Source organism: Opisthorchis viverrini (genome assembly GCF_000715545.1).
Source record: "Opisthorchis viverrini unplaced genomic scaffold opera_v5_275, whole genome shotgun sequence".
NCBI lineage: Eukaryota > Metazoa > Platyhelminthes > Trematoda > Opisthorchiida > Opisthorchiidae > Opisthorchis > Opisthorchis viverrini.
In genome coordinates, this window is record NW_008751936.1 from 12,366 (window position 1) to 29,619 (window position 17,254).

The 17,254-nt window shown below is 44.5% G+C and overlaps 1 protein-coding gene across 1 annotated transcript in view; it reads right to left on the bottom strand.

Annotated features, from left to right (window-relative positions):
- T265_09456 (hypothetical protein) overlaps positions 1 to 17,254 on the bottom strand; it is a gene marked incomplete at both ends in the record, with an annotated part of 89,766 nt that overhangs the window by 10,669 nt on the left and 61,843 nt on the right. Inside the window, one exon of the mRNA XM_009175531.1 lies at positions 10,509 to 10,682. Within this exon, the coding sequence (XP_009173795.1) occupies positions 10,509 to 10,622 (114 nt within the window). The remainder of the gene's footprint in view (positions 1 to 10,508; positions 10,683 to 17,254) is intronic.

Here is a 17,254-nt window from a genome sequence, read left to right on the forward strand (position 1 = left end):
GTGTTCTGAAAAGCAGTGAAGCTGTGGTCTTGCGCTCGGTTGCTAGGGTCCATGAGTTGCTAAACATTACTTCGACTAACTTACACACAGAAAGGATATGACGTCGCTCGATCACGCAAATCAAACCATGTGGTCACGTGGTACCTAGACTGTGAGTCAGCCTGTGAAAATTTGTCTTTCCGAGCTGATTACTTATAACTTGTCGCTGAAGACAACTTGTTGAATAGAGGTAATACACTACTCTTAGGATTGCTGAAAATTCTTTGACAGCTCACGACTGTTTTCACCATTCTTGGGGCTCATCAGGTAGGTGAAGTCCCTGAATCTTTGTCAACTTAAGTAGTTTCAGCAACCTTATGAGTAGTATATTACGTTCACCATGCACCTATCGCGATATCTCGAAAATCGCATCCACTGAAATATCAGGCAGCCTGGTGCAGGCAAGTCTCCCGTAAAACCAAATTGGCTTTCATATGTGTGTATCTTGCCAAAATGATACTATCTTTAAACCCATACGACGCAACTGTGCTCACCCCTTTAACGAACTGACTTTGAGTGGAAACGTTCAGCTGTGCGGTGCGATCAGAATGCACACAGTCAGCTGGTTGAGTTGATCTGCCGAATCTTACGCTTCGATGACATTCTCCTGATAAAAGTTACTAAATTTGACAGCACGTTTCACTACTAGCCCAATGCAATAACAAAGCATCAACAACGAGTGATTCAGCTGGGTTCCAGGTGAGTTTCTTCCAAAAACCAAATTAGTTTAAAAATGAGTATAGTTGACCGAGAACTTGTTGAATTTTCGGTGTACTATCTGGGGGCCGGCCGATAATCGTTTGGTTTTCTACTGGCCACCGAAAGATGGCTAGTTCGGAACGACAGATGAAACCAAATAAAGAAGAAAGTGTACAGTGTCCCTTGGCTTTCTGTCCTAATTTGATTGCATCTTCCTGGTAACATCAGATGTGATATCTGTTTAGAAAACTCAATAACTAACCGGGCAAATACATTGGCGGCGGCGGTACTTACGATCAATTAAAAAGCCTGATCTTCGACGGGGACCTCCGGTCAGATTTTGTGAAACACAAAATCTAGTCGAATGGGAATCTGAGTTTGAAATAGCGCTTAGTTTTATAATTAAAAATCAGTATGATTAAAGTTTGGAATTTCGAATGAAGACAACAAACGCTGCACAGCTGTTTCATCCTTGTTTGAAACTTCAGGAATCTTCAAGGCCACCAGGCTGGCAGTTTGGATGCCAGCGCTTGATCAGTAGAGTGATTAGCACTCATCCGGTCAGGACATAGCGTCACTCATCTTTCAATCACAGGGATCCGTATCACGTGGTCACACATGTTGACTGGCTTTTTAATTGATTAGTTCTCATAGAGAAAGATGAACCAGCTTTTCAGCACAGAACTGTTTGAACTCTACTACTTGTTGGACTCTCCAGTAACGCAAGAGTTGGAGAGAATAAAATCTCACAAAATGTGCTAATTTACACATCAATCTGATTTTAACGGTGGCTGAATTTGGGCTCTCAAAGTGTTTTCGGCAACCTTGTGTGTAGTTTCTTTCGAAAGAATCAAGTTTTCCGCGAAAAGTTGAAAATGACAATAAATCCTTTTACGGGAAGCTTCCGGGATATTTCTTGTCTGATGAAATTTCTTGGTTGTTGGCGGTCACCTGACCTTTTGCCCACTGATCAAGACCGACTTGAATTGTGGAGCGGCTAAATGACAAATGGGCATTACTGGGCGGTCTGGATATTAAAACCATAAATCAGTAATGGTTTGGGAGTACGCAAAAGTACTTGGTGCAAACGTTGGAAGTTGCAAAACGAAGCAACGTGGCAGCTCACCGACCCATGTATGTGTGCACTCAATTAAGGGTCGTGAGTAAAACGGGATTTTACTGATGTCTCACCTGAACCTGTTACTGTCAGTATCGGGTTTCAAGTTCGTGTGAATTGGGGGCTCATCAGGTAAGTGCATTCGCCGAATTTTCGGTCAACCTTTAGTTCTACTGGAACCCAAATTACACGCACGAAATACACTCATTTGCAAACCAATTTGGTTATGCGGGAAATTCATCTGAAACCCATCCGAATATCTCGTGTTTCCTGTGCAGCATTAGGCTAGCTGACACGATGTTCGACATGTCAGGATGCCTAATGAGCCCCAAGAAGGGTGAAACCCATTGTGGGCTGTCAAAGAGTCTTCGGCGTCACAGAGTCCTCAGCAACCTTGTGAGTAGTGTATTTTGTCAAAGACAAACGCTGATTCACACAAATCTCCCAGTGTCAGGGAACGAGTTACCAATTGCCTCCTGGGGTCGGTCTTACATATACACGAGTTCCAAACTGTTCTTTTCAGAACACAGCTTTCGTTTGAAGAAAAAAAGGCACAAAGATATTTTCCCAACATGCCTGTTCTGTCAACTTTCAACATGCAACGCTAAAATTTAATTGGATCTTTCCGGTCCTAACTAGTCTTACATTTCCGGGAATGCCACGGTAGCATTTGCCTTTTGAAGTGCTGGACAAATTTAGTTTCGCAAGTCGTGTAGAGAGCCGAAAACTGGAGTTCCTTTTTAGAGTCAGTCGAATACCCAATCGGCTTCCATCTCAGCTAGATAGCCTATCTCATTCGGAAGGAAGTTACCGAATAAATTATTGGCGTGGCATCGGTATAAATTAAAAAGACAATAAGAAACGTTTGTAATGTACTACTCATAAGGTTGCTGAAAACCCCTCGAACGCCCACGACCGGCTTCAACCTTCCAGTTCGGGCTCATCAGGTAGGCGCTGTCCCCGAGTTCCCATCAACCTTATGTTCTACTTGAAAACAAAGTGCACGAAATTAGCGAAATACACTCATTTGCAAACTGAGTTGGTTTTTCAAGAGACTCACCTGGAAATCAGCTGAATCTCTCGTTTGTGATGTATTCAGGCAACTGAATGTGCTGCACCAGGCCGCCTCATATTTCAGTCGCTACGACATTCGAGATATCGCGATACAAGTATATCTTTTAATGCACTACTCCTGTAAACCCCTCGACAGCCCACGACCGGTTTCGCCCTTCCAGTTCGCGCTCATCAGTCAGGCGCAGTTCCCGAGTTTCCGTCAACCTTACGTTCTACCTGAACCCAAATTGGACTGTTTTCGAGAAATACACTCATTTGCAAATCAATTTCGTTTTCACGAGAGACTCAAGTGGATCTCTCTTCCATGACATTCTACAACTGAATGTGCCGCACAAAGACCGCATCATGGTTCAGTTGGTACACTCTATATTTCATAATGGAAACTACTCACGAAGTTGCTGAAATCTCTTCGACAGCCCACGACCGATTTCGCCTTTCCACTTTATGCTCATCAGGTAAGTGCCGTCCCCGAGTTCCCATCAACCTTATGTTCTACTTGAAACCAAATTGCACGAAATTAGCGAATATACACTCATTTGCAAACTTATTTGGTTTTGCGAGAGACTCACCAGCTGAGTCTCTCGGTTTTGAGAAAGAAACTCTCTTGCATTCAAAGAGATTTGAAGACTTGACCACCGTGGATCGATCTCAACGGATTCAAGAGAACCCCTTGTGGCGTTTCAAATAATTCATGTGATGATTTTATGCATCCAAAAGAGTCGACAACCGTTCCGTTGTTGTAGCCTTACTTACTGGCTCTGGCGCCACCTACAGGACTAACCAACAATGCTGATTGCATCCAGTCATGTTGGCCAATAACTATTGATTATGATGAAATGTACTCATTCGCAAACTGAGTTGATGTCAGAAAGAGGCGGAACTGAATTCCAGCTGGCAGAAGGGTGTGAAAAAGATTGCATAGAGTTTGATTGTTGCTGGTGCGGATTGCATCCCAGGACCGTAGCCCTGTTTGATATCGGCTGGAGGTACTGCGATAAATGGCATTCGATCGGGGTAACTGGTATTCATGGTATCGATTTCTCTACATATTGTCTGACTGAACGCCTGGAATTTTATGCCTCTCGAAATGCTTGTGACAGGCTAGCACTAGGAGCCCTCCCTCACCCATACTTCTCTCCCCTTTTCACTGTAATTTCTTAAGTATGATTAAATAAACTTTTTGGTTCAGGGAGGCATCAGTGTCAACTCTGATGGTCAATCATATCATGATCGTCAATCATATTCTTCGACTGAATAAGCCGCGCAAAGACGACTTAAGGTTTAAGTTGGCATGATATGCCGAATATCGGTCCATATTTTCTTGATGGAGCATACTACTCATAAGGTCGCTGAAAACTCTGTAATGGCTCACAACTAGTTTTACTCTTAGCGAATATACACTCATTTACAAACTAGTTTGGTTTTTCGATGGACTTATCTGGAACCCATCTGAATCTCTCGTTTGTGATGTTTCCAGGCAACCGAATTTGCTGCACCAGGCCGCCCCATGTATCAGTCGCTGCGATATTCGAGATATCGCGATACATGTGTATATTTTAATGCACTACTCATAAGGTTGCTGAAAATCCGTTCATTTTCTTGGTGGAGCGTACTACTCACAAGGTCGCTGGAAAATTTTTAATGGCTCACAACTAGTTTTACTCTTATTGGAGCTCGCCAAGTTGGCGAACTCCCTGAGTTCCTGCACCCCCTAGGGTTTGCTTGAATCCAGACATTGAGAACTTGGCAAAATAGACCCGTCTACACATCAATTTGACTTTTACCGGTGACTCACCTAAGTCCCAGTAAAATATCTCGTTTGTGGTCTTGCTCAACTAAATGTACTGCACACGGGTTACTTTGTGTCTCAAGTGGCACAATACACGAGTTATCGCACCATAACTTGTTTGAGCATGCTACTCACAAATGTATTCAGTAGTTTACAGATTTTATAAGTAGCGCCTTTTGTCAAAGAAACTGGCAACCACTGCAAAATACGATGAATCCAAGATGAAAGTACCTTAAGTTGCGAATCAGGTACCAAAACTCACTAAAGGAAAACAATCTGTGCTTGGGTCATATATCTTGTCCTTAATTTTTGAATGACAGTCAAGGCAGATTGCCCAACCACCGGGTGGAGGGTATAATTACCCGCCTCCGAGTAATACAAATCATGTTCTTCCATCTATTACCGGGTGACCACATTTTTTCTGCCCAGAAGAGGGACAAAAACTGGAAAATCTTGTGTATGTTTACACACCCCTCGCGCGCGCGCGCAACAATCCCTTATCTCACACTACCCCGATATTAATCATTCTAGAGCAAACAGTCCAAAACCTGATCACAGGCAAATTTGTTTTCTCAACGTTTTGTTTGCATTTGAAGGACAAACAGAGGGCACGAGAGGGTGAAACGAGTTAAGAGATATCCGGATTGATCCACACCAATTGGACATGAATTGATAAATTTTGTTTCTTGTAAAAAAAATGATACGTGTTTAAAAGTGAAGCGTGAGAAAATTTTGGTTTTTGTAAGGGAGAAACGATCATCCGGTTTGACTGGACTACGTTTGAAAATGGCTGAAAAGCTTATTTCCCAAACTATTTCAACCGTGAAACCGATAAACAAGTACTATCGCCACCAAGGGTATGTTCTGGGACAGTGAGTCAGTGGATTCCGGGAAACTGTTGAGAAATTGATGGAATTTGGACATTTTTAATTCAGTTTTCATCTAGAAAACGAGGTCGGTATGCACCTTAAAGCCAAGCAGATCTGCACATATGTTTTACTATTATTGCGAAACATAAGTGTGCAACAACCGTACAGTGCTTCTCAGCACAGATTGACTCAACTTACAGGAAGGAGACAGAAACGTAGTCTCCCGACCACAAACTTCTGAGTATTACTTTCTTCTGAGCGGTTGTCACTCCGGGAACCGATCAATACATAACCACGTGAAGTGAATTCCGTATACGAATAACAATTGGTGCTAAACCCCGTCTAGGTGGGCGCTAATCACATGGCAGTTTAACCGCTCAAGGTCGAAGGGTTAGGCGTTCAACCATTAGCCTTGAATGTGATTTCCTCTCGTCCTTTTATTTTATCCTTCCTCCTGTGTCTCAACGCGTATGCCAGTTGACCGACTTCCTCGAAGGGTTCTTTTCGCACAACCATGTGAAGGGTGGAAGAGAGCTAAAGGCGGTCAAACAGTGACTTGGTAGCGAAGCATAAAAGCCATTACCAGCAAATTCTGCTGCGCTGGTCACTGCCGTTGTTAGGCAGGAATCCACGCGGATACCACTATACCGCACGTCTTTAGGCGCTGCTACGGCCGAGAAGCCTGGCCCGCTCGAGGTTGGCCCAAAATTCGGGACGCTTGCCGGTCCGGCATCAAGACGAGATCTGATTGGTCAACAATCTGGACCCAACAGCCAATCATGACCCAGTATTGGCCAAATGCCGGTTGCCAATGGAGCTCCAGAACGCGTCAGAAATTCCAGAAAGTTATAGCCGCTTACGCTATATATACGAAGCGCTGTACAACTGTTCCTGATTTCGTTTTGGGCGTTAATAGACCTTGTGCACCCTTGGTGGTTGTTTTGACGTGAACGCTAGCTTGGGAGGCTTAGACCGAGAACTAAGCTGAGGAAAATACCGTTACAACAGCCGTCTTCCTGGATGGGGCCCCGAGACGGGCCATATCGACTGTAGGAGACATTGTCAGACATGACCCAGTCGCTCCCTCAATGGCGCTCATGCATCCAAGCTGTTGCCTTCAATGCATAGCTCCCTTCCCGATTCCCCCGCTTAACGGTCCACCTACAATGCTGTATACATGCACCAACTTATCAGCTCCCGCCTTTAATGGGAAGCTACCTACCCTACCTCCCCGCATCTTCGGTGAACAGAACTGCAGCGGCTACAACCACTGTACGACAAGTACGCGGTTCTTACAGCTGACAATGATGATGATGAGAGGAGGTCAGTGTCGGTTACATTCACCCTGAGCAACCATCTGATTGCGGTGTTTTTTGAACTGATGCAGAGACCCGTCATACTCTCGGATGACGTAAACAGCATACGCTCCAATTTGGTTTGGATGAATTAAACTCGATTGTGTGTTCTGCTTGAAGGTCGAATCGAAGCAAACGGATTTCGTTTCTTTTCGAAAATGGGTAAATTTAAGCCTATCTTTCTGCAGACAAGTAAAGAAACACGTGTCATTCTCTGATTGGATTAATCGATGTACCAAGGTTTATGCTTCTACCCTTTCGGCAAGCATCTTGAGATGGCCCTGGCTGACCATCGGTATTGCCATACCTGGTACTTACGGAATTGCTGAAAGACAACTGGTGCCATTGTTGCGGCCTTGTTTTCTTCTGCTTGAGGAAAAACGGGTTCTGGTAGAACCAATGAAACCAGACAACCCCCGGATGAAGTTTCTTCAAAGATAGAAGTTCTATCTTAACAAGATCCTACTTATGGGAACCGTAACGAAATCATCATCATCATCATCATCATCGATGGCATGACATCAATGTTCAACACCGATGCTTCACTGCCGTACAACCATGATTTATTTGAAAGCCTTATTGTAAAGAAAAGAATAAAGGTGGATGGGGAAGGGACTTAGTGCTAGCTTACCACAATTATTCCGAGGTGCCTAATTCACTCAAACAATCTGGATAGAAACTGACAACAGGAACGCCACTGACATCGGTTGGCAGCCGTATCTTATAGTACCTCCAACCAGGCACAGTGAGGATCACGCGGTCCCCATCCTGGAAGGCGATTAGCACCGACAGCACCCAAGCGTTTCGTGATCCCCTCCATACTGCTCTGCCAAGTCAAGGGTTGGCCACCTCTCTGTTTACGCCACTCTGAATTGGGCATGGAATACAGCGCTCCCTTCGGCAAACGATGGTTCTGCATACGCAATACATGTCCCAGCCAACGCAGTTTCTGGCGCTGGACACATGCTTTAATGGAAGTACCCATTGCACAGCCGAAAACGCGCTTTCTAACTGCGAACAACAGAAACTAGGCTTTTCAATTCTCACGTGGACAAATGTAATAGTTCCTGTTTTCGAAGGTGTTGTTGCTAATTATATTCCAAAATTCCAAAAAAAACAAGCGCAGTTCCGATGAGAAATTCTCTGCTCAAAAGGATTTCAGCTGGTTTGTCAAAGGTAGAAACTATCAGTTAATCGATTGGCTCAAACATTCAGTTGGTGTCCACTGGCACCCGAAAAAAGCACGAGAGCTAAGATAGTGCCAGGATGCCTAAGCGTAGACATGCGCAGTCCAGCTACTGAGGTTCTATCCTTGGGCCCGTCATCAAGTTCGCGCATTGACCGATGAACTATCTTGAGCTCGTTCGCACTCAAGTCATCGACAACGTGTTGAAATACTGGTTGCTCGGGTGCACTCACTGATAAATGATCACGTGACCGTTGATTTGTTTGCCGAGCTTGGAAACTGACTCGAAAACGTTTCGCCACCAATCGAGCGTCGTCGTAATAGCGCTCGTTGTAAAATTAAGAAGTCTAAACCACAACGTCATATATATCACGACCGAACCAATCAAACTCCAAGTAATAGTAATATTAACAACCAATCAGTTCATAGCCTAAAACCACCCTTTGTAGGCTATATAAGCACAAGCATCACATTGGGAATCACCCACCCAACATTGATGCTTGTTTGAATCGTATGCAAGTCTGCAAGTGCCAAGTTTGGCGAACAGATCAACAGCCACCAGATCAATATTTTTGGAAGCATCGAACAGGGTGACGAGCACCAAAAAGAAGCGTACCTTATACGACACCTCCTCAACTTGACCATCCCTTAGTTAGACTTAGAGTCCCCGGATAATCATAAATTGGCCAAGAGGGCACGTGTAAAAATGCAATGAACCAAGCCATTACAAGCCAATTCAACCACTCGCGAAAAAACTCTTCGTAACCAAAATGACCAATACCGTCAACTGTCACAAACAGACAAGATGCGAAGGATAGCGGCTTGTTTGAGTTCACCAGAAAGAGCCTAAATGCCTGAAGCTACTGTTCGTGAACTAGTGTCTTTCAACCACATCTCGTCCGGCAAGCGGAGTCATTCTGTAGCAATGTGCTGAGGAGTTCTGTGTTGGGAACCAGTGACCTCTGGGTTAGTAGGTTGAACACAGCCGTCCGGTCACGGGTGGCCAATCAGCTCTCTGGGTGGCTCATACTTGGACAATTATACGACGCCACCCGGGGAATTGACATCACGTGACTTCTCGAGTGACGACTTCTCAGGTGGAAAATTCAAACAACTCGTGAACTATTTCCCCTTATAATCTACTTGTTGTTTGTTGGTAGTATGGAGAGAGTCCATATCTCCTTACGCTGACGTTCGGAGCTGAACTGTTTGCAATCAATGACTGGTCGATAGGTTTGGAGTTCGAATTTTTCTGGAGTTTTGCGAGTTGAAACCGGACACGGCAATCTAAAGGGACTGTCTTCAAAAACTCAATCTCGCTCCTTTAGACTGTGTGTCAGGAATCAACGTGAACCTCACGAAACACCCAGGTACGCTTGAATAGCCATCAAATTCTAATGAACAGTGTTCAGTTCAGCCGTCACGACTGTCAGAATCAACATATTTCTCATACACTCGACAAAAAGATCCGACAGTGTTCAGCCGATCCAATCGTTTCAAGATCGTTGGAGGTAAACATAAACCTCTGAGATGCCGTAAGAGAGCGTTCATTCTGCGAACTGAGTTCATAAGCACGATCTAAAGTCATTTTGTTCACGTTTGACCAGACCTGTTCTTATTCTATCGTGGTTACCCTGATGGTTCATATTAAAGCGATGAAGAATTCAATTTGAACTCCACTTGAACATGTTTGTCGGTTCCTTTGTGCGTTCAGGCTGTTCTGGCGAAGAGATGGTGACACAGCTTGCCTCGCATATCAGATATTCGGGGTTCGGAACTAACCCAGGCATCTCGACCGTTCTTCTTTCTAGACTTGCACAACCTGGTGGTATCTCAGCCCTCGTGCCATCATCCTTCGGATGGCATGGTGGCTTGGAACTGTTCAAATACGCCTCCTCAGATGGGGCATTAGTACCGCAGTGTGTTACTAAATTTCACTGATAAGGCTGTACGATGTGTCATCAGATCACGTGACAGTAGAATGAACGATTATGCTTTCGGCGAAAACAAGGAAAAAAACGGCACTCAGTATTCGCACCATTTTCGAAAGCTTGGACGGACTAAGGCACTCGGGGAATTGAGTTCAGAGTACCCGTCCAAACTTCTGAGCCCCATTTAGGCATCCTGGGGTTTCAGCGATGCTGGGAAATTATTCCACCAAACTTTTCCGCCAGAGGTATGATAGCCTCAGTAAACTATAAAATTTGGTGAGCTGCAAAAATATGAACGTAGCTTAATATGGTTTTCGGTTTGAGCACACAACAAACTACTACATTCTGGAGCAAAAAAATTCACTCCACCCGCAAAGGTTATGCAGCTAAGAGCATTGTGCGGCTAATGCTCCAACCCCCTCCCCAAAAAAGCAGTCCGGTAAACTCACGATGAATCCATTGTACCATTGCTTGATTTGTTTCTTCGAAAAATGTGTGTTGTCTTTCAGGAATAGCAAATCTTCTTTGTTCAACTTTTTTCTCGGGGTCACCAAATTCCCCATTTCTATTCGAAGACGCTGTCAGTGAATGCACGCAGTTGAATCCCGATCGAGGTTTAGTGGCTGAAAGTGGCGAACACGGGAGGGGGGATTAGAATCAAACACTTGAAAAACAAAGATAAGCGGTAAATTCTGGACTACTTCTAGTCTGGTTAGGTTTTGTCTAACGGGGAATCGCCTTGTAGCATTCGTTTATGTTAGAGTGATAGTCAATGAATATCCAGGAAAGTTCAGGAAGACGCGTTCGAGGAGAAACGAGATGCAAACGAGAGTTTTGCTTCCCTGTCCAATAGTCTGTAACTCCGCAGCAAAGGCCTTCTTCCTTTCACCGGCATCGAATTCTTGGGTCTCATCAGATAGGCGCGGTAATCCAGTACCCGCCGTCAACCACGTGTTCTACTCGAACCCGAAGTGCACCAAGGTCTACTTACCCACTTATCTGCTTACCAATCTGGCTTCCACGGGAAACTCACTTGTAACCCAGAGGAATCTCCCGTTTCAGGGTGTGCATCCAGTGAAAAATAAATCGATATACAAACGAGTGTATTTGTCTAATCTATGGGATTATTTTTTTACCGCAAGAAGTAATCAGTACGCCAGGCTTCAGGTTACTATGAGAAAGATTAAAGCGACTCCCTAGAACACAGAAGTAAGACCGTTTACATTAAACTCAGTTATTGTTATCCACCAGCATATCGCGACTTCCGCGGTGGAAAGAAAGTCTGTTTTCAGCTACTCGTCTTCACAGAATGAGTGCACACAAACAAAATTAGACCAGATTGATGAATTTTTGCAGATTGTCAGACACTATTCTCCAATTATCATCTGCAATGTTAAGCAATCCTGCAGACTTCACAAAGCGTTCTTCATATCTTAGCAGAGTATGAAACCACTCATTTCAACATTTTTCACACACCACTCATTTATCCCGCTTTAAAAATCGTTCCAAAAAATTAGCGCATTAAAACAAAGTTACTGGCCCATCTCGCTACCATCGCTTTACCGAAACTCTTGACAGACCAATCAAATGTGAGATTTGCTGACTATCCATCCGCGGCCCAATGCATGTTGAAGTGATTCCACAGACTAATAATACTCACGCTTGCAGTCAAGTGCACTCTGGCCGGTGAACGCGTGATTCAGAATCGACAGCGTGGAGCTGATATACAAAGGGCCATTTGTACAACTTTGTCTGACGGAGAGAACAGTGCTTTCATAGAGCAAACTACACATAATCTTACTCAAAATGCTTTGATAGCCCATTACCGGTTTTGCTCTCGTTGGAGCTCATCAGGTAGACGCACTCCCTTAAGTTTCAATCAATCTTATGTTCTACTCGAACGCAAATCGCTCCATATTCGGCAGCTACACATATCAATTCGGGTTTCACAATCACCTGAAACCCAGCTGAACCTATCTTCCGGTTAAAGAATGGTATCACAAGCGAAAGATTCAGCTTGGATAAACGTGAGTCTCTTAAGAAAACCATATGGGTATACAAATAAGTGTGTTTGTCGAATGACGCGGTGTTCTGTGTCAAGCAAAAGCCGTCACTTAGGAGACTAAAGCCGGACCCCGGTGTTCCAAGACTGACCTTTTCCCAATGAGGCTCAAGAACACAACTTTGGCGTTTTATTCCTCGTTTCCAACTCTACTGTTCCGTCGTGTATTGCTATCCTCTCATACGCTGTATGTAGAAAAAAACACGTGACCACATGTAGCTTCCTGGTTGGTGACTTGACTTCATCTTTGGCTTCTGCAACTCATTTTCTTTTTCACACGTTTCTTCTAACCCTTCCATGTGGTTTGAGATATAAAAAACCTTTTCAATTTCGCTTGCCTTTCGAATGTAAGCCAAATGGTGAGGTAAAAGGACGCGGTATAAAGCGTTTGAAGAAACATCGCAGTCTTCTTGTACGTGTATTTTACAACCCTTCCACAGTCTGGCATGAAGTGGTACGCTGAACGTCTCTTCAGACCACATCAGTCATCCTGGTCGAACGAGGAAAAGTGTGTCCACTATCAGCTTCCAAAACGTTAACGATTTCTCGCGTTTTGGGCACAAAAATCACCACCGGGATCTCGCAAAGTACAGACATCCAGTAGAAAGAGCTTTTGGGGACCAATGAAGGCAACGGACATCGACCTGAATTCCGTATTCAAAAGCCGTTTGCACAGGCAATGGCAACCGCGCGCCACTAGCTAAGTAAACGGATCACGTGACTTTCACATGGCGCACTGCACGAGTAATTCTCTGGTAGATATGGTTTGAAAGTATTAATTGGTTTGAAGATGACGGTAGTTCAGAGAGTCAATGCACTAAAAGCGCAAATGAGTAACTTTCTTCCCTTCAAACGATATCATGAGACGAGAACATTTTATGGTGGATGATTGGGGAAGTATCAAGCTGGATTGCTGACTGACTACACAGGTCGGTTTTGCAGAGCAGAACTTCGTCTCATAGACGTAACATCATGAACGAGATCTGCTGTTGGGAATGGAATGGAAATGAGTGCATTTCGCCAAGAACTTTGCCTTACCTATATGTCTTCGGTTGTGGCCTCTCAGGTGAGTCGTTTGTGTGATACCCCTGCCAGTCGCACGGCTCATTTGTGTCAGGTAGCAGCTGTGTTTAGATTTACAAACGTTTGACGAAACCAGATTGAACCAGATAGGTCTTGTGAACATCAAAAATTTGGTGAATAGCGACGCTTTGTTGTTGTTCACAGCAGACCACCGATGTTCGTTGTGTCTGAGATTAGATCACACCTGGCATTTCAACCGTGAACGTGGGCCGTTATTGCTTTCCGGCACATCTGCCCCAAGATCCCAAAACGTGTGTCTGCTGTTCTTCTGGAGGTAAGCTAGCAGTCACAAAACCCCACCTTGTAAGAAACACCAAAACTCCACTCAGTTCTACGTAGTGATGCCTCCAACTTGTTGGAGAGGAGGGGGCCACTTTCCAAGAAACCGTGTCTTTTAGCCCACGCTTTACCAGGCATTTATTTGAATACTTTTTTGGGGTAAACATAAAAACTGAGCAAATTTCAGAGAGGATACAAACAGTCATAATCTGTGAAGAATGTTCCACGAGACACGAAGAATTGTGACGTTTACACGAAATGATATTTTAGGGTACAGTTGAGCGAAGTTCAGCCGTGCATCCTTCCAGGAATTTTATACTTCTTAGCAGTCAACGTACAACATTTGTCCCAAAAGGAATAAGCAATAACATGGTTGACTCCGTCTCAACGACAAGTTTGAGCTAGATAGAACTATGTTTTATTCGCCATCCGGGACTTTTAAAGAAAGCTTACGTCATTGAACAACACTCACCTTTAACGGATACCCAAAGGCTTCAGTCGAATCCAAAAAGCCGCGGTGTGCAGTGCTGTTCTTTAAAGGCGTGGAATGAGTTCCCCAGAGCTATATTTCACCCGCGTAAGCAGCCGGTTCCATCTCATTTACATGAGCGTAGTGAGATGGTCCAGTAGTTAGAGAGTAAGGTTTGAACCCAACCTCCGCCTCCTAAGTTCCTCTGTCTAGGCTTGGGAAAGTTGAAGGTATCCCAGCCCTCATGCTTCCTTCGGAGGCAGTTGTTTGAACCCAACCTCCGCCTCCTAAGTTCCTCTGTCTAGGCTTGGGAAAGTTGAAGGTATCCCAGCCCTCATGCTTCCTTCTGGAGGCAGTTCAACTGAGCACCAAAATGTGCTACACTTGGCCAGTTTGCAAGAAACCAGCGGACGCCTGTTGAAATGCCTGACGAAATATGTTCTACACTGTGCGTTCAATATCGGCACAAAATACTGCCTCAACGAGGGAGCACGCACCGTCGGTTATAAAGTAGGGAGGTCAACGCAGCGATCCAAAGCCTTCGTTCTGTTCGCTACCACTGAACGCAAGGCATGCTGATCAAACCTAATCAACAATTCCTCTGTGCACAAAAGTTTTGAAGGAACGCATCTGTCATCCGTGTTGCAGATCGCGTTGTAATAAGTTTCACTGCTGTTTCCACCACTACTACATGTCTACCTGCTCTACTATACTACTTATTTCATTTTCACGTTCTACAATGAGTTCTCATGCGAAGTCTCCTATCGGTACTGACGCGATGAAGTTGAGGCACTCGATGGTTTTAAATGCATGTTGTTCATGAAAATATGCAAGTGAGGGATACTGAGGACTCTACGTTTAGCGCGCAGAGCTTGGGCCGAAGTAAACAGCCAAATCCTATGTCACTCTCTGCGCCTCCGCACGCCCTCCTACACCCTCTTTAGGCGACCAGTTGGTCAGACTTTTTTGAAGGGAATAAAGAGACGTAAAAGCTTCGTGCACTCTTAGCCAGACACTGGATGTGAAGGAACGTTCTGCCAACATCTTGCTCATAGCCAGTTATACGGCTAGCCTCAAGGACACACTTGTGCCGTCGGAATTCGTCTTACCGGGTAGATTCACTGACCATTTTGACTTTTATTGAAAGACAGCGCTATTTTCGAATTCTTTTACTGAAGGACGTAACTGGAAAGCTGCTGGTTCTTCCTTGCCAGCTTTCCACACTATCCTAATCGGTCATTAGGAGCATCACAAACCGATCGATATCTCCATGTCCAATCCGAATGAGAGTCACGTGTGACCAACTCTTGGCTTACACGATTTGGTCGTGTGTTGAACGAATGTCTCCATCCGCTCAACACCAAAGTAGAACTCCCTCCAAACAACTGCGGCTGTATCAAACATACTGGCAAGAATAAAGACTTTCCAGTCTGGTTCACTGCCATTCAAACTGTATGGGAAAAGACAGTCCCACCAAATTTTTTTCGAACAAGGCATTTCAAGACCCGGAATAAGCGATTTTTTATTGGAAGTCGGATGAACTTCAAGAAGAGCAAAAATGGTAGTGATACTCGGGTCAAGAGTAAACCGAAAGTAAACGTGAAACTGACGCAGTTCATCAACTTCAAGCCATGCACTAATACAACTGTAATGAGTAATAAGTAGTAAGTATCTGTAATAAGTATTTTGTAATAAGTATTTGGATGCCGTGCCACCATGAAAAATGCTGTAGAGTAGTAGTATGTAGCAAGTACGTAATAAGTTAAAGTATGGGAAAGAGCGGACATTTGAATCCATCTGTTGTTGTCAGGTCGAAGGAGGCAAGTTTCACAAACACAAAACAAGACGACGCTTGCAGTGGTCTTGTTGATGTGATCCTTCACCTCTATAGATGTTCGTTCCTGATGCCAGAATGCGCGTGATTTCTCGTATTTTGCTCAGGCCCTGATGATAAGTGGATTGAATCCCATCACACTACAGCTGCTCAAAGGAGTACAATGGTCAACATGCCCAAGTTCCTTTTTCCATAAGTCCCAGAAGTATCCAAGAACATTCGAAATCCCTGGCACTTTTTAGGCAAAAAAGTATGCGCCGGGAAATTCCACCTAGACTAGATTGTATGGACGAATGATCACCCGCTCTGTCCAAGTTTACCAGTTTTTCTCCAAAAGTATTAGGGTAACCAGCTCCGAACGTAACGGGACTACATAACTGCCAATGGAAGAACCGTTTTTCGTTGAGACAGATTTCATTGGTTGCTCTCTACTCGCCCTTGACAGATATTCTGTATGCTTAGTATCACATTTTCTACAAGACAGTGATCAATAGAGCAGCTGGCCGGCACGTTTATTGACTTTTCTGGTTTCGCAAAGTGCACCAGGCGATTAAGCGGCTATCCAAACCGGGGTTTACGGCAATAAGAAGGCGTCAGGGGACTGTCGTCCACAGCAAGTTGGCGACGGGGATGGGATCTTGGGATTGGCCGACCTGGTTTTCTTCGAAACGGCTGGAGCAGAAGCTGGGGCACTCATTACCCTCGTGAGATTTTTGCGGCAAACGGAGACATAGTCACCGGCGCTTTTAAAATTTTCGTGGAAGATTATGTTATGTAAATGGGCCATTCAACTGGCTGACAGGTTATACTGAATTGTGGCAACCAGCCTACTTTACATGCAAGCGTTATTTATTTTGTAACTAAACTCATACAGGAATTATAAAACGGTAGAGAAGCAACCATACTTAAGTTTGGGAACTTCCGACCGATGTGAACCTTCTTGTCACACTTTCTGTTCTAGAAAGCATCGAATTCTATTTCAAAGGAACAACAGGTGAATTAGGTTGCTGGACAAACATCTGATCATGTATGCCATTATCCGACACGGACATGGAAGCATGGAACACACAAACAGTGATTGTCGTCACGTACCGAGGTGACAACGCTTGACAACTTTCAGGCTGTCCATTATTCTACCCGTGCTTGCCGTCTTCCTGGATGGGAACCCCGAGACGGTCCACATCAGCGGTTAGAGACATTGTCAGACATGCCCCAGTCGCGCACTCAATGGCGCTCATTCATCCAAGCAATTGCCTTCAATGCAAAGCTCCTTTTCCAACCCTCCCCACACTTGACAGCCCACTGACAGTGCTGGATGTATGCATCAATTTATCAGCTCCCACCTCCAATGCGCAGCTACCTAGCCCCCCCAATCATCGGTGAAGGAAACTGTGGCAGCAACAATCGCTCTACAACAAGTACGTGGTTCTAACAGCTGACCATGATGATGATGATGATGATGATGATG